Below are 27,976 nucleotides of genomic sequence, written 5' to 3'. Positions count from 1 at the left end.
TAGTCCAGCCACCTTTATAGGTGAGACAATAAATACTATAAGCATTTGGCATGGCTGGTGGAACCAACATTGTCACATATATGGGCTTAACCCGGTCACCCCTGAGATTAAATCCTATAAACCACTATTAGCTGCTAGTCCAGCCACCTTTATAGGTGAGACAATAAATACTATAAGCATTTGGCATGGCTGGTGGAACCAACATTGTCACATATATGGGCTTAACCCGGTCACCCCTGAGATTAAATCCTATAAACCACAACCAGGATTCATGGATACAATAATGCAGTGCGCTCATCTTAATGTACCGGTAATTTGTCACCCGACCGGCCAAATCACATGATATGCAACTTTGAGCACACTGCGCACCGGCTTTCTTTGGTCGTAATGTATTGATTACCTAACATGTACAGGATGAAACACATGTATGATGATATCTAAAAGCCCCTATAAGAATATGCTTGTTTACAGCTCACTAACAGCTTTGGTGCAAAATCAAATAATTATATTTACAGCCAGGTAGAAAACAGCAAATTAGCAACCAAAGATAAAGTGATGCAAAAAGCAATACATTTTTGTGTTTCATCCCTTTGTCACTAAAATAAAATCCAAACACCATTGGGCTGCAGCAGTTTAAAAAACCCTCTTTTCAATCAAATTGGTAAATGCTGGGGTGTAGTCTGTAAGTTTCTATACATTAAATCATGAGTTCATTTTTGTGCATATATTTTAATGATGGAGAAAACTCCACTTCATAGCAAGTGAACTGAATAAAGAGCAGATTCATCTCTTATATTTGCTGAGTACTATCACCCATGACTTTCTACTTCATTACAAACGACAAATATAATAATAAAGACTTTTTTCAAATAACTCAAATGGTCAAAGTGATCTAGGTTGGCATGAGTCCCCATTCTTCATCACTAAAGACCTTGTCACTTGAACCCAGTGGTTTCTTTTAAGATGAGAATAAAAACTCCTCACTTTGTCTCATCACATAAATAAAAGCCCAAACCAACGGGATCTTTGCTCAGTTCTCAAAGCAGCATGTGAAAACCATGAACAATCGGCTTCAAGTCTCACAAGATTCGACAGCATCCACCCAGACTGGCTGTGTGCTTGGTGAATATCCAGAAGCGTGCTTCAGCTCTTGAATCTCTCTTTCTAGAGTCTGGTTGCGGTGATACATTTCCAGATAACTAGCCTGTATCTCCTTTTGGTACCTCAGTACTTTGTTCTTTTCCTCCTTCCAAACTTGCCTCTCAGTCTCAAAATCCAGGATCTGTGCCTCATTCTGGCGCCTCTCCAACATCAATTCAGCCCTCAGCCTCTCTATATCTATGGCCTCCGAGGTTTCCTTTGGATTCCGAGACTTTGAGTCCTCATTTTCAGAGCACAGACTGCTACCCGTCACCTTTGACGACTCTTCTTGTGTCTCCAAAGCCCTGAGCCGCATAGTGAGCTCTGCATTCTCTTTTTCTTTCTCCTTCGCCACAGCCTTTGACTCTCGTAGTTGGGTCTTCAGGGTGAGGACTTCCCCTAATTTCTGTGAAATCTCTGCTTGAGAGTCCCGTAGCTGTTGCTTGAGAAGTGAAATCTCACCCGCCTTCTGAGAGATCTATAGAGAAGAATGCACAATCTATTTAGTGGTAGGCATGAAAAGCGAGAACTTAGGTAGGAGGCATAAGACATTGCTTGGCACTATGGAACAATTGCATTTTTCTTTTTATAAATAACCCCTGTTGCTTTATTACTATAGCAACTCTTGAAACGCTCCTGCTGCTGGATAATTTGACTGTTTCCTGTAATGGTAATATTACTTTTCAAACATTACACCAAAATGTTATCTTTTTCCTCTTCACTGATTCATTCAAATAAAGGCTGGCCAATTGCTATGTTCCTCAACTCTAAGACTTCATCTTAAATTGTACTAGACATTTAAATTACAGAAGTGGTATATTGTATTAGCATAGTTAAAGAATATCATTCATGATATTGGAATACCCCTGAAGACCATAGGGGATCCTAGGCACACATGCTAGAACACACGCCACTCTCAGCAACATTATTCCACCCTGTTTGTGGATGACAGATCAATTTTAACATTACCCCTCAAAATGTACCATATTATTTTCAACTCGCTATCTATGTCAAATATGCCTACATGGTAAACCTGATGCTCATTCAGTCTTACAGACTATTGTTTTCCAAAATTGCAATGAAACTGAACCCTCCTGTAAATCACATATTCCTCATCTGTTACAGCAGAGGCATACACTGGTTTTACAAACACACATATCATGCATCATCTTCCAGCGTATGTAGAATTATATTAAATGCTATCTGTCTTTATAATAAACAAAGCTTCCTTCATGTCTGTGCAATCAAAATGCCCTACCTAATGTCCCTAAGCAAAGCAGACAGTAATATTGTGGCACCCTTTCTGACAACCACTTATGTTATAATATGTTATTGCGCAATAAGCATTCAGCAATAACCCGTAGATTATATCCGTATTTCGGTGTATGTCTCTGCGTATGGAGCTACATACCTCCCACTTGGACTCTTCTAGTTTGGGGTTCAAATTATCGGTCTGGGACTGTTTTTGTCTCAGTCCCTCATATTCCCCTCTCAAGGAGCTGAGCTCCTCCTGCAGACGCTTCTTCTCCTGCTGCACCTTATACAGCTGCAACTGCAGTGCTCGTTGGCTGCGCAGGGCCTGCTGGGAGATCTGCTGGAGCTTTGACATGTACATCTGCTTTAGTTCATCTAGTTCTTCCATCCACAGCCGACGCTTGTCCTCAAACACCTGTTTGCAAGGTAGAAAGTGAGCAAAGAACACACTTTAGTAACATGGCTTCCAGACATATTGTGGGGTGAAGACAAATGGGATATTCGCCAAAGCAAAAAGGAGCAAGAAAGAACATTTTAGTAGTCATACATTTTGTTTGGACTCAAGACGCAATTTCTATATGTAGTTGCACAGAGATTTCTATATGTGGTTTCACAAAATGTTAGGACAATTAAGGAATAGGAAACAAACAGAACAGGCCCAAACTTTATACAATTCCAGTTACCATCCTTACTTTATAGTTAAAAGTAAGATAATTGAGCAAACTGTGTAATTTATGATAAAATGTGTGTATATATATATATATATATATATATCTATCTAGTGTATTATGTGCACATTATACATCAGAATGGTGTCCTCTGATGGTATATGAGAAGAATAAGTGTGTACGTAATAGATATATATAACTTTACATAATTTTCTTTGTTGTCCAGCTAAAGGTATCAATTTCTCTCAAACACACACAACATGAGAAAAATACACATCACTGATCTTTAAATGTGCATTTATATAAAATGTTATAAAAGGGAAGTACTCTTCTAAGGACATTATTATTAACCTTTTTAGCTGCTGTAGTTGTTCAGTTTACTAAACATCTACAGTTATTAAATCTTGTTATACTGGTTGAAATATTGATATACAAGGAAGACGCACCACTGTGAGCACCAGGAGGAGATGAGTCTTGACTAATCACAAAACGCATACCCCCACTGCATTCTTGTTCTTTAATCTTTTTCTCCTACTAAGCTCCTGCCCTACAAATATTCACCCTCCTCCACACAGACCCTCTTTAAATCAAGTGTTTCTGCGATCTCCCAATTCCTGGGGCCAGGTATGATGACTGAGATACAGTACAGACAGTAATCCTGTTAGTTATCCGGTGACTTTGTTATAGCAACCATCAACTCCCTTCAGTTGTGAATTTGTAGGAGATCTCTATGACCAGGGAGGTTTTTAATGTTGCAGTCAGGAGAGCAAGGCTATTCTCACCATTATGAAAAACTATCCAGCTTTTTAAAAAACAAATCTACATCATCCAGAAGTTGAACTACTCACTGTGAACCTTTCACCTTCAGGTATTTATACTGGTGTAGGTGGGTTAAACCTGTCTGTAACCATTGGCTGTAAAGATCCACAGACTTTCCAGTTAAAGAGCCTTCTTTAGGTATAGTTATCTATGTAATCACCAACCTGAGTAAAAGGATCCTCGTTGTCATTTGGGTTCCTTCTCATTTGCCTCAATTCCCCTCCTTTCTCATTGAGTTTCTCCTCCAGTTGCCGAGCCACATCCTCAACGGACTGAGAGTACTCATATGGCGGTGGAGGCTCCCCTGAGCACTGTAGACGGCTCAATGTGGCCATGCTTTTGCAGGAGAGTGAGGCTTTGTCACCGGATGTCATGTCTCGCATTACCCGGGAAGCTCGATCCAAAGATCCTCCTATATGGTTGATGTGTCCCATAGAAGCACTTATCTGACCCCTTGCTACGCTAAATCCTGGACTGTAAGTGTTATAACTGTTTATTGAGTTTTGCCTGGAGTCAGAAAGGCTCTCCACCTCTTCGTCATCACGTTCTTTTTCCTGGTGATTAATATAGTGGTTATTTGACTTGAGTGGTCCATGATGGGGTTGGGTACTCATACTGCCCAGAGTGTTCAGGCTGCCGTTACTTTTAGACAGTTTATGGCCACCAGATGAGCACAAACTCTGCATGGACATGAAGTTCTTCACATTTGATGGCTTCAAAGCAGAAGGTCCAAAGCGAGACTGCAAAGATAAAGCTTGTTTAATTAGGGGCAAGTTACTTGTAGTCATCTTCACTTAGAAAAAAAGGGGGAGTCTTATTGACTTGAGAACGCTGACTATAGGCCAAGTAGCCCAGTACTAAAGGATGTAAAATAAAGGTGTTGCCGCTGTTAATATCCTGATGAGTGTTTTACATCCTTTGCGGTTGTGGCGAATAAGTTACATCTTTACTCTATTTATGGTTGAATCTCCATTCATTGGTGTCCTGTCTGCTTCACAAAAGTTTAGATTTGATACATATTGTGTTTATTGTGGAATAATTACAGCTACCGTTTGTGTTTATTTGGGCAGCACAATACTTTTGGAATACATCCTGCCAAAGGATATATACGCAGCAATTAAACCCTTCTCCAATACATACTTTGAAAGGAAAATAGGTATATTGAGTTTTATAAATGTTTTTGAAATAAAACTATTGTTGCATAATAAATTATGGGCTATCACTCGGCAAGTCAGCAATCGCTATAGGTGTATACTACATAATTAAAAGGTGTATATTACTATATATATATATATATATATGTATATATAGTATTTGACAGTGATGCATACTTACCAGCAGCTCTGCTCCCAATACATGGGCACTGGTGTGACATAATGAGTATACTTTTGGTATCTGCACAGTAACTGGTTATCGGTATTGTGTATGTGTAGCTGCCAGTAGTTGTTAGAATTTTATACCCTGGTAAAGTGGCTATATAAACTAGGGCTGCAACAACTAATCGATAAAATCGATAATAATCGATAATGAAATTCGTTGGCAACGAATTTCATTATCGATTAGTTGAATCGATTATTATCGATTATAAAATGAGGGTTTTTTCAGAGCAAACGCTCTGAAAAATCCCCCTCATTATATAATCCGTTTAGTCTGACTCACCGTCTCACAGCAGCAGCTCCTACTTACTCCCCCTCCCTGTAATCACTGTGACAACTGGCCCCGCCCCTTCCTTCTCCAGGCCAGAACCACATGGCTGTGACACTCATCTAACTGTAAGTACCGTATATGTGTGTGTATATATATATATATATATATATATATATATATATATATATATATATATATAATGTGTATGTATATATATATATATATATATATATATATACATACATATATATATATATATATATACATATATATATAAAGTCCAAAAATTGGCATTTGGAGTGCAATTGTTAATTTTGGATTTTACATATATATATATATATATATATATATATATATATGTGTATATATGTATGTAATATATATATATATATATTTGGGCTACTGAAAGTTAGGGGAGGTGGGGGTTAATTTAGGGGCAGTTATGGTTAGTGGGGTGTTTAGGGTTAATTTAGGGGCAGTTATGGTTAATTGGGTGTTTAGGGTTAATTTAGGGGCAGTTATGTTAATAGGGTGTTTAGGGTTAATTTAGGAGCAGCTATGGTTAATGGGGTGTTTGGGGTTAATTTGAGGCAGTTGTGGTTAATGGTGTGTTTAGGGTTAATTTAGGGGATGCTGTGGTTGATGGGGTCTTTAGGGTTAATTTAGGGGATGCTGTGGTTAAGGGGGTGTTAAGGGTTAATTTAGGGGCAGTTATGGTTAATGGGGAGTTTAGGGTTAATTTAGGGGAATATAAATCCTGGGGGCAGTGAAGTGACATATCTGGGGGTATAAGGCATATACAGTATATAAGGCATATGTGGGGAGGGCAGTGTGGCATGTCTGGGGAGGACGGAGTGGTGTATCAGGGTGTATAAGGCATATCTGGGGATAGAGTGGCATATCTGGGGGTAGAGAAGTGGCATGTCTGGGAGGCAGGGTGGCATGTCTGGGGAGGATGGAGTGGGGTATCAGGGGATATAAGGCGTATCAGGCACAGTGGCAGATGTGGGAGGCAGCGTGGAGTGGCAGATGTGGGAGGCAGCGTGGCATATGTGGGAGGCATTGTGGAGTGGCAGATGTGGGAGGCAGCATGGCGTGGCATATGTGGGGAGGGCAGGGTGGCATGTCTGGGGAGGATGGAGTGGTGTTTCAGGGTATATAAGGCGTATCAGGCACAGTGGCATGTGGGGGGTAGAGTGGAGTGGCAGATGTGGGAGGCAGCGTGGCGTGGCAGATGTGGGAGGCAGCGTGGCGTGGCATATGTGGGAGGCAGCGTGGAGTGGCAGATGTGGGAGGCAGCGTGGTGTGGTATATGTGGGAGGCAGCGTGGAGTGCTGTGGGAGGCAGCGTGGCATATGTGGGGGGGCAGCATGGCATGTCTGGGAGGCAGCGTAGCAAGCCTGGGCTCAAATGTGCATATATTGGGGGGCTGGTTGGGAAATAAAGACAAGAAATGTATTATCAAAGTTTTTTTATTCTGCTGTTTGTATTTAACATCATTTGTTTAGTAAATTATTTTAAATAAATGAAAAATTTAAATTTTTTTATCCGATTAATCGATTAATCGAAAAAATAATCGGCCAACTAATCGATTATTAAAATAATCGTTAGTTGCAGCCCTAATATAAACTTTGCCCAGTCCCAATAAAGTGCGTTCTCTTGCATCCTAATTGGAGTGTTGTGGCATGATTGGTGGTACAGTTCTTAGGGAGACCCTTTTTCCCCAGTTACAAGGAAGGCGACAGGGATATCCCAGTAGACCTTCCCCCAGTCCCCCTTACAGTTGTCCTTTGGACATAAAGTATTTCTAGTCTAGGGAATGGATACTGTTTTTAGGCACATGGCATGAATTGGCATGGACTCAAAACATCATTTATTACGGCATTCAATTTCAGAGACAAATTTATGAGAATTACAGTTCAGTATACTCTTCTCCAAAATGAAAAGGAAACTTGCTAAGGTTGGCCCTGCATTTGATCAATGAAGTCCGGAAGTTGAATACTTAATCTCACCTGTCGGAGTAATATAGCAGAGACTATGGGTTATTGAGGATGGCTGGGGTCTATACATTACCATTGAGGACGAAGCCTCTACATCTAGTGCCGTAATTTAAAGATTAGGTACTGACCTTTTCATAGCGTCCTCTCTCAGGGAGGGATGTCTTGCTAAAATCCGTGCCCCGTCGATCTTTATGGTATGAGACAGGGTACTCATTCTCCCCGCCATCCACACTGTGCTCCCTCCTGAATCCCACCCCCGATGGGAATTTCTTTGCGTTTCTGCTGTCTTTCTTTGCCATGTTCAGATAACTCAGTAGCTCTCTCTGTTGCAGCCCCCTCTTCAAGAAGTTTCCTGGACTGTGGGAATCTTGAAGGGGCCGGAAATCCAATTTAAAATCTTCAGGTGAGAGGTCGTGCTTCTCAATCAAACTACCCACGCTACCCATGTCGCGCTTGTAGGAGACAGCGTCAGGGGTGAAAGACTGGAAGCTGGGGTGGTTCCCAGTGTTACAGGTGAGACTGACTGCCTGTGCAGCTGCCATGAAGAATTAACAGGTGCCTTGGCGAGTCTGCATAAAAAGACAAAATAAATTAATAAATACATATATAAAGGCTTTTCTGGAAGTTGCAATGCTATTTTAACTCTGATTATGTGTCCACGATCACCATGTCTACTCCTGCCTAGGACTACCATCATGAATTATCAGGCCAGTATCAATTTAGACATCGTGCCCCACAGCTTGTTAGAAAAGTAAACAACGGCCGGACTTTTATTTATTTTTTATTTATTATCTTTTATTTATATAGCACCATCTGTTTACGCAGCACTTAATCCAATACATATATTCAAGGGGTATGACAAGACGAGAAGTGACAGACTAAGACAACCCGATACATTAGGTGGAGAGAGCCCTGCTCACAAGCTTACAATCTTGAGGAAATGGGTGACAAACATAAGGCACAGAGAAAGGGTGAGAGGTAGTGTGGTGGTTGTATCAATGACAAGGAAGTTCTAGCAGCTAAGATGGTGCGGCTTCTCTGAAGAAGTGGGTTTTGAGATGTTTCTTGAATGTCGGGAGGGAGGGTGAAAGCTGAAGCTTCTGTGGAAGTAGATTCCAGAGATATGGGGCAGCCCGAGTGAAATCTTGTAGACGGGAAAAGGAAGAGGTGATAAGTGAGGAGGAGAGCCTTAGCCCGTGGGAAGAACGTAAGGATCGAGTAGGAGAGTATTTGCTAATGCTGTCAGAGATGTATGGAGGAACAGTATTATGGATGGCCTTATATGTTAGTACCAGGATTTAAAATTTAATTCTAAAGGTAATTGGGAGCCAGCAGAGGGTTTCACAGAGGGGGTACTCATACAGCAGTACATGTTGGAACCCCATGATAGCGGCTTTGCTCGTGTCTGCTTCTCCCCTAGATTTTATTACCCGCAATTTACTATCTGTGAATACATTATTCTAATCTATTGCTCACTGTCTAACGTTGTTGTTTTTAACATTGAAACAACTGAAACATTTCAGCAAATACAGTGTAACGGCCTGTCATCAATATAACATCCCTGTCCTCACAATGGCCTTTTTTTGTTACACTTTTAAGTATTGCATAGTGCAGCAATAACTATTTTTTTCCTGGAGGAAGACATGAGATCTGAGATTGTTCTACACAGCACAGCTGAGTCACCGGAAAGACATGTTCCTGTAATAGAACTTCAGACAGTATCTTGCAACCACCAGCTGGAGGGGGGAGAGATGCAGGTGTGTGGAACAATGCATCTAGAAATCTACATATTTATAGAAATAACTGTCATAGTATGCAAGAAAACCAAATTTTACTACCAGAAGAGTCTCCTAAATGGAAGCCCAAAGGTGGACCTCATATGCTCCAATGTGATCTGATGTCAAATACAGTTTGATACAAAAGCATATGAAACCTAAACATATAGAAACAGGTTCTACGGCACTGCTTTATCGTAAATAGCTTTTTTGTGTAGGTTTCTTGCTCTAGAAAGTGTTAACATTGTAGAAAGACACTGCTTTTGATGCACACAAGAAAGATCCTGCAGCTGCATGGTGCCAAGCCTCTGGAACTGCTGAATATGTGGAATGCTACATCGCAGACAAAGACCAGCACATTGTCCTAAACAGATGTAGGGGAAAGTTTAATGCGGATGTGGGCAATGATCCTCCAAACAATCTATTAACACCCCTCCAACAACCAACTTCAATATGACGGATAAAAGAACAAAACATGTCCTGTTTACAAAGTGTCCCCACTTACTAGTATATCAATTGATTGATTTATTGACTGTGTATTGAGCCACGACAAAGGGAAAAAAAATCTCTATTGGCATATTAGACTTATCCTACCCATAAATGCAATCCAGATGGAAACTGCAAACATTTTCAACGATCTTGTGTACAATTTCCCAAAAATAACAAAAGCGCTGAAATTAAACAAGTGAAAATGAAACAAAGCCAGAAATGACCAATTTTTTTTAAATATTTGTAGACGCATAAATGTTGGGCCAAGTGGTAAGAAGAATATCAGAAATTCGACTGATGAAACGTTCCTGGAAATCCAGGGTAGTCAGCTAATCTAACGCCCAAAGTAATGACACTCTGGACTAGCATTAATTAGGCTTGGACTGACAATATCTACCTGTTTTATGAGGACAGGAAGACATGATGGATCAGTAGATTTAATGGAATAAATATTTTACTAGGAATCCACTCCTCTTTGGAAAATTCATACTTATCCTGTTACACCCTTTGAGTGCCACATGGCGATTTGCATTTAATATTTGCATTTGTTTTCTGGTTGCTAGGTCAATATTAAGTGATATTTCCAGTTGGTGGCAAGCACACAGCAGCCTAAAGTTGGTAAATGGGGAGGTTTGCAAAGAGATCATTACTTATGGGCTATTATCAGCAATCAGTCTGATTGATGAATCCCATCCAGAGTACTGTATTCATCAAAGACTCCGACTTACACACTAGAATGCCGTATCTCCCCAAGTGTATTCAATTTATCCTCACATACACCATTCTTAGAGTTTAGTTACTGAAAAAAAGTAAGAATAAAAAAAAACACATTTTGAGTCCCAGGCAGATGAATTCCACCCACACGATTTCATACAGAAAAGTGAGCACATGTCCTAGATACATCATGTTCGTTTCATTTGAAGGGAAGAAGACATTAAAAGGAATCTTGCCACCGAACATAAAAAAACTAGGGAACAAACTCACAACCAATGCAATGTTTGAAATAATCTGCATGCGATTACAAAGGGAGACAGGAGGCTAGAAATCCCAAAGTCAATTGAAAGAGAAGATAAACCAAAACAAAAACTGGCTTCTGACCAGGGGATTGTCACTGTACAAACTAGCTTTAAGCACAATGCACACACCTGAGTATATACCCGAGATAGATAGGGGTATCTATAAAAGCAGTACAACTGAGACAAAGTTAGCGTCTGTGCCTACATGGATAGTGACGGAAAGAATACTCAACAAATAGTTGTAATTCAATATACCATTATTAAAAGTTAAACAATTCTTTGTCAGGTGTAGGGGTTTATTTATAAAAAGTACTTCTTGAGCAAAATGTTAAAAGTGGTGTTATCGCCGTAACAACCATATTTCGGAATGGGGAGCGGTCCAGTGGCCTGCATCCTTTCCTCAATACACTACCGTTCAAAATTTTGAGGTCCCTTAGAAATGTCCATGTTTATGAAAAAAAGCACATTTTGTCCATTAAAATAACATGAAATGGATCAGGAAATATTCAGAAATTCCGTGCAGACGTTATCAAGGTCGGAGGTTCTAGAAAGCACATGGCCACTAAAGAAAGAACTATTATATGTGATGGGGGTGGTCACATTAAAGTCATACCTGGGAACACTACTGGGAGCACTTCACTCCCAGGAAAGACTTTCTGGGGCTAACCATGGTCCATCACAATGTCCTGGGAAGTTCCCGGGAATGCCTTTAGTGTGCTATCATAACTTTTTGCAAGATGTTTTGTTATAGGGCAGTATTACAATGCATAATACAATTATTATTATCATATTGACTTGGATGAGTAATAATAATAAGGATGGCATAATTTAATGATTACCTAGAATATTAAAAACAACCTTCATTTATATAAATGCAAAACAGTCACCTGTGCACGAACTTTAATTACCACTCGCGTGCCCATTATATATATTAACATTACTTCCGCTGGGTAGGAATATCCAAAAAGGGGATAGAGAGGTTGCAAGGGTACACTTGACTGTCTCAAATTCAACTAGATCAGAAACACTAAAATTACTACAAACGCACCTTGAATGAGCTCACCGAGTTCGCATGATGAAATACATTAGTTGTGTATTTCTGTGTAACAGTTTGCTGGGAAGCAGGTTAAAAATTCACCATTATCTGGATTTATCTGCTTACTACGGGTACATTTGAAAACATTATCAATACTAGCAAATCCCTTCATTGAAGCCAAAGTGATTATCTAAAGTGTAAACACAATCTAAAGACAAGAAGGTTATTTGTTTTTTGTTCTCATTCTAAACTTTAAAGCTGACTTCTTACCTAATAAAAGAGTTTCGATTTATAGAGGAATATAATCACCTATCTGGTGTCCTAGACTGAATCATAAGCTTTTTAAAATATTTTAATAACATAATTTGAAAAAATCATACCCTATATTCACAATAACCAGAAGGAGCAGACTTGTTGAGACCTTTTTTTGTGCATTGACTAGAAGCAGGGTTCCGCTGGAGGGTTCCGCTTGAGACAGCTTTTACAATGTAACAATTTTTGCAGGACACTCTTGTGTAAACTAACATTTCTAGACATGCTTATTGAGAAAAAAGCCATTTTTAGCATACTTTATATCTGTTACAGTTATTGTGTATTTAGTAGCAAGTTATTCCTCAATGAAAGCTACGTTTAGGAATTTCTACTTTCTCATGTGTTTACCAAAACTTTGCAGGGGTGAGTAGGTTCAAGGTCTTATTTCTACATTAAAAGAAAAGAAAAAAAACACAAAAAAACACCCCGGTCTGTTAACACGATTGTTCTGAAAACTGCATGATAAATGGTTTAAGACCCACAGCCTACCTCACCTCCACTCATTCTGTCTTGACTTTTTTTGGCTTGGTCAGCAGGATAAAGTCGCATTGGCTTAGACAGGTGCCGGCAGAGCTCAGTTCCCACTAAAGATGGAGCTGATAGGAGAGTTTGTAGAACAGTTGCAGTTTCAACTCTGACTTCGCTATACATTATAAAGGACCAAGTGAGCTTCTGCTGCAGCCATAGCTTAACTAGCCATCTATAATGCATAATGAAATCATGATTCTTTAAAGTAACTTTACTGATTGTACTACACACTTTGTAGGGCAATCTCCATAAACCATAATCAAGCCAATGGGAAACTGCAGCTCTTCAATGAGCTCATGTGCAATAAGACCTTAATTGACCCCGTTTTATGCATAGTTAAATCAGTGCGATTTCTTGAAAACGGTTCAGCGCAAGTATGTTTGTGCCCCAGCTGCAGGCATACTCTCTCTCTGACTGCTCCTTTAATAATAATCTCATAAGTCTGAAACTCATAGGCTATTTGTTATCATTTAAAAAATATTTTCTTAAGTCATAACACGAATGTGTTAGAACACAGCAGTCCGATTCCATTCTAGGATGTTTCGACCTATAATGGTTATTGTTTTTATTTATATAGCCCCATCATATTCCACAGCACTGCGCAATGGAATAATAAATATTAAATACAATTTTTAGTCACAATTTTTTTTGTTTTAATACTTTTTTGTGACCTCAACATGCATAGCCCACTGTAAGATTTCTTGGATCCCAGGGACTGTTTATTTTATAAATTCTCATGAATAGAATGCTGCTCTAGAAAATATATCAAAGCTTTTATTAGGGAGTTGAGTGTCAAGTACCTTTAGGTCTTGAGTGAAGAGAGAAGGGGTTAAGTGCACCTGTCTGCTTGCCCGCGTACCTGAACAGTTTCTTCCCACAGTAAAGCCTGCTTATCACGCATTCCTTTACAGATATGATTCTGTTTAATTAATAAAACAAACAGTGCAAACCTATAATGTGTAAGCCATGGGGTCAGGGCTGCTAGTGCCTGGAATTTGCTGGCTTACCTCGATTGTTACGCATACAATAGCAGTCACAGCTCAGAGTTGGGGAGCACATTCCATGCATGCTTCGCAGAAAAATAATTAATTCAGACTCTACAGGAGTCTTCCCAGCATACCGTATGTGCACGTTGGCTTTCCAAGAAGCACATATATCACCAAACATGCCCACAAAGCCACTACAGCATCTGCCACCAAAGATTGAAGCCTAGACGTTTATTATATTCCAATTTACTGTCAACGATTAACTATTGATGAAGTGTGAAAGGGACTTACTCTTACATATACCTCCAAGCACCAATGCACTATGGTAATTAGGGAACAACAAGGCCTTAGCTAGACCCCCGTAATATCGTCGAACATATTCAGCGAACAGGGCCCTCTTTACCTAATGCATTGGTTTGTTCTAGTTTGCTATATAAAGAAAAATATACGGTATATAATAATAGGACATTACAACGTTTTACAGCACGTGGGGTTCAATAAAGAAGTAGTTGGCAGATGAGCTTGCAGTAGAGATACAATGACTTTATTATGCATTAAGAGGGGGTAGCCCTTGGCAAGTTTCTGCAAGAAGGGCTCAGCTGTCACTGCAGAATCCATGCTTACAATTGGCGAGTGCACTCGCAAGAAATCTTAACTGTACATTACACAGGTCCGTCCAACAGGAGAAGCCTAATAGGGTTGGCCTTTCTTAATGCACAGTAACATCATGAAGTTCAAAAGGTTCATCTATCCTGCAAGCTCCCTCAAATTCCCAGGTTAAGTTGGGTTACCCTAATATGTCAGTAACACATTTTGAAGCATTCTTTCAACAGAAGTTGGCAGCTTGAATTTCTCCATGAACACAGACCTCTAGCATCTTGGTGAATAGATGGGTGTTGGTAGGATGGATACAAAAAAGAGAGGTATTTAAACTTGTTAAATGGGCGGATTAAAGAGGAAGCAGGTGAGGCTGTTTGATTAGGACACTCCTAACAACTTGTTAAACTTGCTAAAAAGTAAGGTTTTCAAATATTTATTGGCTGCACAATTTCAAAGACCCAACCGAAGGTCAAAGTTGAAGGTTCGTTCCAACCTTATGGTCTGCTGTCTTTAAAGGGATATTGCAGTGCCCCATGCAGCTCTACCAATGCATATTAACACAGTCTGTATGTCCTTTCAAATGGCCTTTACATTGTTTGAAACCATATATACCAGCCGCAAGCTTAGTGTTTCTTTTTTATGATTTCTCTTTCCAAAATGTATGGGGTTGGAATGAAAACAAATTTATTCATCAGATTTTCATTGCCAAGGGTCATTGTACCTGATCCTGATTGGAGAGAAAAAAATCTCAAGACTATTAAGGTGAAATGAAATATTAAAATAACCCTAGTATTTATTGCCATTTGCCAATGTATGTTAGTAGAGGCTTAAAAGAGGAGCCCCCCCCCCCGCTGGTTAAATAAACCATTCATTTGAATGAACATGAGAACTGAAACACAAACAACAGAATTGTGGCACTGAATCAGCCAGACGAGGGACACAATGGGCACCAAAATGGTTAAGCCAACATGAATACTACCAATACCAATATAATGACAGCATAGAGCATCTTGAGAAGGTGAAGCACATTTTGCAAGCTAGTTATTGCACTTGTGTATAACATGATGTATTTGCTTGGTATGAGTGTAATTGTCTGAATGCCAAAAGGCAGGACCCAATACTCTTCAATTCTGTAATGCACAAAACACACAGTACAACTGCATTGTGTCTCATCATTTGTTTTTGCTTTAATTGTTCATACAAAGCATTAGATTATCCGGGGCATTTATCTCTCTAACAAAATCTGACCACTTCTAGAAATAATCCATGTCAAATCTTTTGCTGTCTCTAAAACAAGAGTGAAGCTATATCTAGCTGATACACAACACCCTAGACCTGAAAAGGGAACTGTTGCTGTCACTGCTTTTTGCATCACTAAGTTTGTTAATTAAAACTACCTATAGGCTATACTTTTAGTTTGTCAATCATTGACATATCATTGGTGGGTATATTTAGTTCAACCATCAACTCGCGAGAGGTGGTAAATGTGGTAAAACGAACATTATTTCATCGATTTCTTGTCCCAATGTTCTCTCCAATCCCTCTTACAAAGGCTCCCTGAATCAATCAACAATAATCAGCAATTTAACAACAGTGCCGATATAGTATAAATGGAAGACATAATCATACAGATCCAGAGAACAGGACGTTAAGATACTGCTAGGTTCAGGATTGAATCCATCGTTGTTGTGTTGAGCTGTTGGCACGGTAACCTGCTATAGACAAACTAATCACCCATTAGTAGCAAATTGGAAGGGTTTTGTATGCCTACAGAGTGTTTTTCATAGGAGCAATCTGAAATGTACTGGGAGGCAAAAATCATTTTACATTAAACTACTTTTAAAAATATTAATGGATTGTTGCTTTAAGTTATGATATCTGAACTCCGTGCTGGTCTTCCCATCAGTGCAGCGGCAATCCTTTATCTTTTCAATGAAAGCTGCATGCTATTCTAGCTCAGTTTACACTTAAATCCTAACCACTGTTATCACCAAGCAGTAGAACCTGCTCCCATGGTTGAAATGAATAACCCTCTTTCAGGGCTTGAGCAGAGCCCTCATCAGTCCATGCAATGGAAATCACTAGACCGGCATCAAAACCAGAGATGGCAGAGATTACAGGATCAGTTTTACTAATCTTCTGAGAACTGTCTTGTCTTGTCGATACTGAGCCAGAAGATACAGGCCTAACAATGAAAGCCTTTCTGCTTGCTCAGCCAGGCGTGGGTGCATGTCTGCAGAGCGGCAGTACTGGTACCAGTGGTTTAACAATAGGAGGTATAGCCTAACTGGACACCATCTCTGCTAGGTACAGTCTCATGCAGGAATAACAGGTACTGAAACTTTGACATTCTAAATATGTTTTACCAAATCTAGTTGAATGGGATCAGCAATGGTAAAGTGGGTTCCTAGGTCAGCCAATTTAACGCCTTTTTTGTGTTTGGCCATATAAACCCTGTCAGGTTTTAGGCCCGGCACTCTCTATGGAGTAGGGTTGCTGTATCTGCCATTTTTTTCCGGATGCAGCAAATTTTGCTGACCACCACCTATAGTGCAACCCTGAAGTATGTGGGTTGTATAAAACACACAGGGAAACCAATTCATCATGTTTATACATTCCCCATAAGGATGGGAAACTGGGGTTATAAGAAATCTTGGGGGCCCAATACATGATTAATGCCTGGGCCCACAATGCCCCATGTCCATTCCACTGTCCTGCTTAAGATCCTCCAATAAGCATAACATTTGATAATAGGAGCAAGCATAGTGTTAATGATGTCTAGGTCAAGGCCTCACTACTCACTCTACACTTATATACACATTATTGCTCCTGCTCCTCCTTAACCCTCCCCAGTACCATTAATACTAACAAGAGTAAAGTACACATAAATGCACATATACACACACACTGCTCCCGCTCTACTCGGTGGTGTAACAAAAATGCCGGGAGCCCCAAGCTCCTCCCCTACACACATTCACAGTTAAATATTTACACACACTAACAACAGCCCACAAAACTAACAATAATGTACACACATTTACATACAAACATACTTACACATACCAACACACACAAGAACTAACATACTTAAACACATAGTAACATACTGACATACTTACACACACACAGTGTCAAACTTGCACACATATACTAAAATACACACATACCGTATATTCCGGCGTATAAGACGACTTTTTAACCCCAAAAAATCTTCTTAAAAGTGGGGGGTCGTCTTATACGCCGGGTACTTACCAAGCCGGAGGTTCCCACGAAGCCACCAATCTCTCTAATCACTACGCGCCGGCTATTGATGCCGAGCGCAGGGATGCCGTCATGTCCCGGCGCCCGGCATCAATTGCCGGCGCGTAGTGATGAGGGAGCAGGGAAGCCCGAGGTCTGGCACTTGAGACCTCGGCTTCCCTGCTCTCTAATCACTAGGCGCCGGCTATTGATGCCGAGCGCAGGGATGACGTCATGTCCCGGCGCCCGGCATCAATAGCCGGCGCGTAGTGATTAGAGAGCAGGGAAGCCGAGGTCTCAAGTGCCAGACCTCGGGCTCCCACAACTGGATGGAAGAAAGAAAACAGAAGATAAGGTAAGAGATGGGGAGAAATATATATATATATATATATATATATATATATACACACACACACACACACACTGTTGTGTATATATATATATATATATATATATATATATATACACAACAGTGTGTGTGTGTGTGTGGTGTATATATATATATATATATATATATATAGATATACTGGTGTGTATATATATATATATATATATATATATATATATATACACACACACACACACACACACACACTGTTGTGTATATATATATATATATATATATATATACACAACAGTGTGTGTGTGTGTGTGTGTATATATATATACATACGTGTGTGTGTGTGTATATATATATATATATATATATATATATATATACATATACATGTGTGTGTAAAGGCAGGGGTGTGTGGTGAGGGCAGTGTATAAATGTGTATGTATGGACAGGCATATGTGTAGATATATATATATAGATATATATATTATATGTGTGTGTGTAAGGGCAGTGCATGTATGTATATGTCAGCAAATCAACCAGCAAATCACCGGTAAGGTACATCGCTTGCCGTGATTGGCTGGTTGTTGTACGCTGGGTAGAGGGGTAGTCTTATACGGCGAGTATAGTCCAAACTCTATATTTGGACTGTAAAAGTTGGGGGTCGTCTTATACGCCCAGTCGTCTTATACGCCGGAATATACGGTATATAGTAACATACTTACACAAGCCAACACCCCTATCCTACGCTGGGGGGTTCTGGGTAGCAAGAGTCAGAATGTTCCCAGGTACAAGTAGCAGAGTTACTACTACCAAAAATTAAACTATAGTGCCTCAATAATAAATGATCACATGATAAAATGTTCATTGTGCTAGCCAAGCCTTGGAAAACACAAGGTCCTGAAAAGCTATTCCACAGGGTGAAGTGAAACTCAAAATGTACAAAAAATATGGCTATTAAAAAAACAAAAAGTAAGTGAACAAAAATATCTGCAGTGCTGAATTATAAAAGCAAGATATAAAAAACATTTAACAAAGTCATTTAAACTGTTTCAGGACTGCGGTGCGGACACACAGACATCCTCATGGCCACATTCACCATGTAGTGGACTGTAGGAAACGGCTTAGTCCACTGCATGCACTTGCCGTTGGTTAAGCATGGCTAATGTCTGAGGTGTCAAATTCCTGGCCTCGGGGGCTGCAAAAAGATAATCATTTTTGGTGAATCCTTGCTTTGAACACAAAAGATTAAACCAGATTCAACCCCTTTGATTTAGATACCATTGCTCAAGTCGACTATCCTAAAAACTGGTTGTAATGCTAGATCCTTGGAGTATGACATTGAGTGCCCAATTTATTAGCAGTCAATTAAGAGCTATTGAAGTGCATACCTTAGGGTGTGGTGCCACTTATGGAAAAGCCATTCGCTACACACTGAAAGTTGTGTTAGTAAAGTAAAATGCCATGCAACTGTAATAGTACACATCTCAAAGTTTCAACACAGACAGCTCCATCAAACAAAAAGATAAGAACGATTTAGCTAGTGTGCCGTATAAGCACTGCAGGCAAACAAAAACCTACAGCTTCTGGGAGAGATTTTTTACTTGGGTAAAGACAAAAGGTCAGCAGGTTCCTGGGGTCTGGTAGTGCTGAGCATTTCTCTCCAAAGGAGACCTCATCAATCACAAGCACACAAGGGAACAGGTGGCTTATTCAACAACTCAGCCACTCAGTAACGTGTGTTCAGTCATGCTAGCTATAGCAATTGTAGCGTGAAAACTTAAGATACAAAAATGAAGTTTTTAATAGAGGGATATCAACTGTAATGCTATGATTTGTAAGGAGAGTGTTTTCGACCCCTGCGTTTTATTTGTGGTGAAGTAGATCCACATATATCCCTTGGTAAAATATCCAGCTGGAACAAACCTTAGATAATCAGTAACTATATTATATTCAATATTCAACCTCTACAGACCCCCAATAAGGTGAATTTAGATTTAAAGCCAATGTTTACTTAATCCTGTGAAACATTTTGTCTGTTAAAACATCACAGAACTTCAGCAATTGAGGGAACCTCAAACCAGTCAACACACACACCACGGATGGGTCATGGGTTAATTGAGTTACAATTCAGTAGTTCCCCAGTGGTCCCTTTGACCTGGTTGACATACATAACAGTTTGTCACTGTGAGGTGCACCAAGTATAAAACCAACCTAAAAAATGAAACCATTCACCAAATGGGGTTAAAAAAACATCTGCTCCAAAATGAGGCATTTGTCACTAAGGACTAAGTCAGCAATAAGAATTATCAAGGGCTATCATCTCAATTATGATACTTGACATGTTTCTCTTAAGTCTTGGACTTCACCACAGCAACTGGAAGATGTCCTTACTCATGATCCATGAGTATCCACCCTCAATTCATTTTCTCTCCCTCGCTGTAACTAAAGGGCAATATTTTTTATTATTTTTTAAATCTTTATTGGAGTCCATAAAAAAAAATCGGTGAATGTCTTTCCTTATTTGAGATAAAAAAAGGAGATTGCTGTCTCATTTAACTACTTCCCCAGCTGCTTCTACTGAACCTAGGGCGTGTAAGTAGGAAGGATACTTCTGTTACTTGCTCAGTAGCACTCCGATTCACGTCAATGTGAACTGAGCCCGCCATTTGAAACTAGTGGGAGTAGCAGCAGCCAAGGGCATGCGTATTAGAACATCCGCGTTCAGCACTGCTTTCAGCAGTGGCCGTCAGGAAAGAGTTAAATAAGTGAAAAGCCTGATTTTATGATGCCAGTAACTAATGAATGCCTGTATCTATTTGCATGCAATAAACTCTATTGTGAATTTTTGAAGAACACAGGCCTGCAGTAGATCGGTAGTGAACATACAGGTACAGAAAGCTGTCAAGGTGACAGTTCCCCTTTAACAATCACAGGCCAGCTCTTGCGCCTATCCTATAAACCATATTCATATTCTTTCCAATAATGCATTTTTCCTCTTCTTTCTTCTATTTGCATATTTAAGTTGTCAAACATACAATTTGTGTGGATAGCAATGTTTCAGGTCGTTTTTTGGGTATTGGTTTCTAGTTCCTTTATAGACAGACACAAGGTCTGGCCCGAAAAGTTCTCTCTCTATTACGTCTCATTGTGTTACACTAGACTGGGACTATTGCAACACTCCAGTCACGCAAAACTGATTGTTTATTGCCTGAATGTAAAATTCCCCATTAATTAAAACATCCTGGACTGACTCAGTTTAATTTCATTTCTTTCATCCCAAACCCCTGTTCTCCCAGGTGATACATAGTTTATCAAAGTCAACTATTTGGCAGGAGGGCCCTTAACCACTTACTGTAAACAGAAACTGTTCCATTTTTGCCTTGGGCAAAATAAAATCCTGGCAGTTCAAGTTTCACCTATTGTGAACGCAGCCGTGCTGTCATGTGCAGGATATGAAACCAACATGTCTCCAGTGGAGCCTTTAGAAATCGCTATCGTCAGATACACAAACATATCGAATAGAGCTTGGTTTGTATGTAGAGCAGAGTTCTATGAAACAGTGAGCGGTATAAGAAACATAGACATCCAAACAGAAACAGAAATTGACTCCAGATAAGAACCAATTGGCCAACCTAGTCTGCAGTCAAGGCTCAGACCCTCACCAGTCCCTGGTCTCATCTTCGATTCGTGATCACAAAATCTATCCTCGGGCTGGAAATACTAACAGGTAGAACTGTCAAAAGTTGATTGATCTAACTGTATTTGTATGAGGACAGTCTGAACATTTGGAAAATCTGATAAATATCTTAGCTTGCCTTCCATTTCTCCTGCAAACATGGAACTTAAGCACAGACCATAACTAAAATAAAATGCTAAACTATCCTACAGAAAAAATGAAAAAATTATGTTATTAAAGCAACAAACTCTAGTCCCTATTTATTTTGGAATACGGAGTAACAAGAATGGTAAGGTTAATTATTTTCACAAAGGGCACAAGATGCAACGGTTGCAGCCAAAAAAATATACCCATCAGCTATTTATGTGTAGATTCTAGTACTCAACTGTCTTAATTAAAGGTAGTAACATATAACAATACTCCTTAGGCAGTTTAACTGCAAACAGGCCAAGCTCATCTATAAGGGCAAAATAGACAGCAGCCTGGGGACCTGAGCAGCCAGAAGCACCAAGAACCCTGGAATGACATCTGCTGCCTGTGACTTCATCAAAAGAGGATATGTGAACGGATCAACAAATCCTAAATATAACTTTACACAAAGAATTCTAGCCAACCTAAAATTAGACGGTCATAGGCTTACAGAGTACTTTAATCTGGATTCTTCAATAAAAGCGGTGACCAAGACATTAAGCCGTCGCTTTAACTGCCATCAATGTCTATGGGGGTTATCTACAAAAAAGTAATTTTGTTTTAATAGTTTGAAAATTGTATGGCCCTGCTGATTTGGGATAAACTAGACTGACAAAAGAATCACAGAGAAGAGTAAATAATATACAAAAATACTGATTATAGTATGATTTTATTTCAGGGCCAGATAAAGAAGCGCTATCCCTCAGGATTGGAGAGCATTCAACTTGTCTGTGTCAATACACAGGATAGAACTCCCTACTTCTATATTGCAAATTATTATAAATTCAGCTCTCAAAGGGAATGCACTGTATATTCAAAAATCTCTATAGTAGCCACAACTCTTCTGATCTAAGAAGTAGCTAATTCAGGTTTACACTGATTCTAAAAAAAACAGAAACTGCCATAATAACAATTCTTTATTGTGATTCTTTCTATGACTAGTTTCTGGGAACAAACACGGATCGCAAGTGTAACTACGTAAACAACACAAGCCAGGAGACCTAGAAAACAAATCCACCTACAGGCAAAGCTGGTTGGTTTCCAACAGAAACCATTACGACAGTGACCTCGACCAGAGCAGCCGTGTGGGGAGGAAACAGCGGGCTGGGGTTTGAGTAATCCAACCGGGTCTATAAATAACCGAGCATTAGGAAAAGGGATTACAAAATATCCAGACAAGTCGGGCTGGACTCGTAACCAGCTACACCTACAGACACCACCCACTCCGTAGCTGAAAAAGATGGGAAAGCGTGCTTGCTTGATGCAGCTGTCACAAGCTGTCTGAGAAGAACCAACTTTAATGATACAGATGACCATCAAAATGAAATGGATATTTCTCCACATTATGGTTACCCATGTATTTTAAATGATGTAGGAAAACAAAAGGATTTCAGAAATTCCAACCATTAATGATGTATGTTATTAATATAAGTGGTAGAATGAGAAAGCAGGTAACGTATCCTCAGTGTAAGTGAAGCAGCCACCAATAAATTTCATGCCAGGTATAAAAAAAACATAGAATTTGACGGCAGATAAGAACCATTTGGCCCATCTAGTCTGCCAATTTTCGCTGAAGCAAAGACTCAAATCTTTGGTTTCATCTTACACACAGAGTAACTTCATGCCCACCGCATGCATCTTTTAATTCACTATCAAGAAAATTACATTATATATATATATATATATATATATATACACACACCCAAGTGAGGTACATATACAAAGTGATTAGTATAACTAATTTATGAGAAGAAATTCTGCCTGTTTTCTTAATATGATATTTGCTAATCAAATCTGAGCGGGGCTCTTTTGCTGCCAAATCTGCGTAAGAACTAGCCTTTCAATTAAATGTAGGTTATGTCATTATGAAATGGTACATTTCATGCCAGTTTGTAGGGAGTAATCATCAGCTATCTCACTTATGGCTTCAAGCTCCACCTCCCAGAAGCAACTGCCAAAGCCATTATTACTTGAAAAGAAGCCGCTTGCCTTCATTGGTAGTTTGGTTCCACAGAATGTGAGGGATTAAGGTTACGGGAGTCATTTGTTACATGGTGGAATGAATCGTTCTGCGCATGCATTCTAGAATCCAGTGGGTTTAGAAACATCACTGATGGCACCTAAGCTTTTGAGGTATTTCATAAAGAACGACATGGTGTGCCATCATGCTGGCTTTTAAAACTGTCAGCGTATATTTAACAAACATTTGTCAACCTCCAAACTAATTCATAGCTTCATAGCATAATAATTAAACATAAAGATGAAAGCCAGGGTAAGACTCGTTGAAGGAAATCACTTTTAGAATATAATAGCTTCATATTAAGCAGAAAAGAAGACATCATGCATTGTTGACGTTTCTGTGTGAACATTCACTTTTTTTTTTAGTTTTTAAACAAGAAAACAGTCTTACAGAGACATTAGTTTCGGATTCCCATTTGTGGGGTCATGTTATCCATTACACCTATAATATAATGATTCCATAAGTTAAAATGTCTCTGGTTTGGAAACAGAATAGGAAAAGAGAGAAGAAGAATGAAAGATAAAAAAAGGAGTTAGGTCATATGGTTCAACTAGTAGATTGTCCGACAGCAGATACCCTGTTTTCTTACATTTTAAAACCAAACTTGACTGTTTTCAACTTGTATTCAAATTACTAACATTCCAGGATTTTCTGGCATGTTTTTACGAGACTCAATGGGCACTGCACAAAACCAGACATTGCAGGTATAAGTCGTTTTCACAACAGCCGTAAAACGAGTGATCTAAGGAGATATTCATCACCTTGCTATACACACAGGGTTTATTCACTATGTGCTGCTGCTTCAGGTAGGCACAATAATAACTGAGCTTTTTAGGCAAACAAATCTAAGTAGATCCCTTTATTCTTGCACAGAAGAATGAAATCGCAAAACCATTGAGAAGCATTCAGGAAACTTATATGTCAAAAACCCGCTAGGCCTCCCGTTACATCACATGACAATGGTTTCCAGCAACAACAACAAAAAACATAAATGAGGCAAATTGTTATCAGCAATAATGGAAATTACGTTTCTAATGGCAATGGTTTCATTTAGTCCCAATGGTATAATGTTCAGCAGAGGAGATGGAACAATGTGTACTAAACTTGGGGTAGCCCACAAAACACTGAAACTAACTTGCAGGTGCTGTGAGTCATTTGACAAGCAACTCATGTCTTCTACAAGCTGCCCACATTGAATTCTCCAGTGACTTGGTCTAAGGAAGCCAGGATCCTGGACAGATGCTTCCAAGAATAGGCCTGAGATGAAAACGGTCACCCTGGGTCTTTTCTCTGGACATCCTGGGGCTTTTCTTGGGACAACCCTTAGTCAATAGATACTTTAGTCTTATTTTTGGCCTGTAAGCCGACATGTTACGTAGAATGTTGACTGAATGAGATTTATACTTATTAGCAAAAAAAAGGTTACATCTGTGGCTTGGAGAATAAGGATATTGTGACCGGGTAAGAGCAGGGCCATCTTCTCCTTCTGTTCCAGTTTTTGTCAACGGAGTATACCGTCAATTTTAATGTAATTGGTCATCTTAATATGTTTTGCTACAGCAACTTTACAACACATTGTCTGTATCATAGTTCTTAGAAAAAAAAATTAGATCACTTCTCTATTGTTTTTCTGGTGGTAATCCTTTCATACCTGTGTACAGATACTAATTGTGTCACAAATGCCCTACTTTTGTCACACTGACAATTATATTCATCTCCCACATTGTGTTTTAAATAATCCCATCAGTGGCAAAAGCTATTAGCATAAGTAGTAATACATGCTAAGTTAGTTTTTAAGAGCCAAGCGCACAGAATGTATCCACATTATCCTTCGTAACAGCTGGAAGTTCACAGCCTGCCCATCCCTGCTTCAATCACACATTCTTTGGGCTTTATTAAAACATACTTCAGTTTATTTTTTTCCCAGAGAGTTAGGGGTAGCGATGCTAGCCCCATCGAAATAAATCAGACGTATTTTGAATACACAGAAAATAAATAGTAGCACAAAGGGTTAAGGTGACACATATCAATTTACACTAATCTTGCCACATTGTATAGGTGTGCCTGAGCTAACTTTTAGCTTCACTGGCTAGTTAAAAAAAAAATCATCCTTTGTATCTCAAACTGGTTGTACCAACTTTTCGCCTTCTCTACGCTAAAGGAAAACCAAAAAAAAAAATAAAGTTTGATTTTTGATCAGCATATACACTGCTTGGTAGACATGGCGGAAATGTGGCTATGCAGAACACATTGACACAACTGGGATGATTACAATTATGCAAAGGTTAATAGCGTATGTGTTTTCTCTTAGGGATTTTACCGTAGGTGTGGCTGCTGAGAGCATGAACATTGATCATTTTTGAAACTTTTACCACCACCGCACAGAAAGGTGAGCTGCACAGAAGAACAGGGGGCGGCCAACAGCTATCTATCCAGCTGTTGCTAAATTACAGCTCATGTGATCCTTAAATCACAGAATTTAAAATTGCTGGCTAAAGATCACATGAGTTATAATTTAGCAACAGCTGGAGAGCTACAGGTTGGCTGTTACTGCTTCAGACACAACTATGAAGTATGAAGCAGGTTGCCTGTTCTAGATCCTTACCCAGATCCTCTGACCATATCTCCCTCTTTAAATCAGGAATAGCGTAACAGGGCAATTGATTCTTGCTGTGATTTGGATAATTCTGTGCCAAAAGTATGTAATAGTTTATGCTTTCGTTAGGTGGACTGCAGTTCTGTAAGAATCAGTTGCTAGCAGGGTGCATAAAAAGCATACCGACATATCAGCCTGACCAGGAGCCAGATGAATACCCCTGCACTGCACAGCCTTTTGTTCAAATTCCTCAAGACCACTCAAGCATGAGATCCATTGAATAATGTATGGTGTAACTTAATTTTAGCTTAATTAGAACAAAAAGATTCCAAAATAACTAACATTACTGCCTAGTTGATGTTAATTGTCAATGGTTCATAATATTGCAAAAAGGCATTACCTTGACATAGACCGCTTTCAACTAAGTTCTAATGTAAGTTTCTGTTCCCCACTAGAGATGTCTTGTGATGAGCCCAGTTCAACCCTTTGGATAATGAGGCCAGAGGGTACTGTGTGGGGCTTGGATCCAGAATGGGAAAAGCATGTGCAACCATGCAATACCCAGAAACGGATAACAAGACCAAGGCTGGGATTTCCCACTTGAAAGTTCACAGGGAGATTTCATTAAAACCCCCACTCCCCAGGGAAAGTATCTATTGTCAGTGGGAAAAAAAGCAGTTGGAAAAGAACAATAAACGGATTTAACTCCATGGATGCTGAGTCTAAAGAAATAAAACATCACTAAAGGATGCTGGTTACCATTTTTTTGTCCCTGGCATTGAATGAGAGACACTTTTTCTCTATCCCATACTGGTAGATGGGCATTCATTTACAAATGATTACATTACTAAAAGCAGGTGCACTGTAACCTTCACTGTATCATCTGCCAATAAAAAATAGTTTATGGAAATAAAAAAAATACAGAATATTTCTGATGGTTTTTATGTTCAACTCATCTCCACATGAGCTCCATGCTACTATTATTCCAAAAAATAAGATCTATAAACTATTTTTAAACTCAAGCACATCCATAGTGTTTACTATAGTTTACTGCAGTGAGTCCATCACAAGCAATGCATTTATTCGCACTACCCCACACATCACCAAGCCTCGTTATTTCTTAATACGCGATCTAAGATGCCAATGTGCAGGAGAGTTGAGCCAGAGGGGCAATCTGGAGGGGCAGTTAGGATTTGCCTTTCTAAGAGGGGCAGCTGCTCAGCCTATACTTAACCAGGATACTCCGAAATACATAAATAGCAACATTATTATACATTGTAAACCACATATTCGCTTATTTACAAATGTTACTTCTTTGACCATCACAGGCATTATCCTCAAAACTTTTCCGTGTGTTTTTGAAATACCATCCTCATTTCGGGCATACACAGCCCAGTGAGATCCCTCGATTGCCAAATAACCTTCTCACTGAAATCTAATCTCAAAACGCCAGTAACATAGATTTCATGTATGAGAAATCCAGATCCCCCGTAAGGAAAATGAACTCACCATATTTAGAATTCGCGGTGTGCCCTCTCCTTGTGTTCCTGCTGCCGGTGGAAAGCACAGACCCGCTCCCTTCCCTCTCCGGGGTTTGAACGCATTCTGCTCTCACAGCTCAATGGAATGCCTGGGAAAGCAGGGA

The 27,976-nt window shown here is 39.5% G+C and overlaps 1 protein-coding gene across 1 annotated transcript; it reads right to left on the bottom strand.

The window, feature by feature from the left end:
* Nucleotides 1-133: 133 nt before the first annotated feature.
* N4BP3 (NEDD4 binding protein 3) lies at nucleotides 134-27,976 on the bottom strand. Its single transcript, XM_053465634.1, has 5 exons — nucleotides 27,841-27,976; nucleotides 7,657-8,097; nucleotides 4,046-4,621; nucleotides 2,552-2,809; nucleotides 134-1,618 (listed from the first exon to the last, which is right to left on the bottom strand). Exons 2-5 carry the CDS (start codon nucleotides 8,068-8,070, stop codon nucleotides 1,073-1,075), a joined length of 1,794 nt encoding a protein of 597 aa, XP_053321609.1. The 5' UTR covers nucleotides 8,071-8,097; nucleotides 27,841-27,976; the 3' UTR covers nucleotides 134-1,072.

This window comes from Spea bombifrons, chromosome 4 (genome assembly GCF_027358695.1).
Source record: "Spea bombifrons isolate aSpeBom1 chromosome 4, aSpeBom1.2.pri, whole genome shotgun sequence".
NCBI classification, from domain to species: Eukaryota; Metazoa; Chordata; class Amphibia; order Anura; family Pelobatidae; genus Spea; species Spea bombifrons.
This window is presented reverse-complemented; position numbering and strand designations above follow the sequence as displayed.

Bases quoted from the DNA above. Each gene is read 5' to 3' on its own strand.
- N4BP3 (XM_053465634.1), bottom strand. From the start codon at position 8,070: ATGGCAGCTGCACAGGCAGTCAGTCTCACCTGTAACACTGGGAACCAC. The intron at 4,622-7,656 runs GTCAGTACCTAA...TTATCTTTGCAG, and splicing joins AGAGAGGACGCTATGAAAAG to TCTCGCTTTGGACCTTCTGC. The intron at 2,810-4,045 runs GTTGGTGATTAC...CCTTGCAAACAG, and splicing joins ACGAGGATCCTTTTACTCAG to GTGTTTGAGGACAAGCGTCG.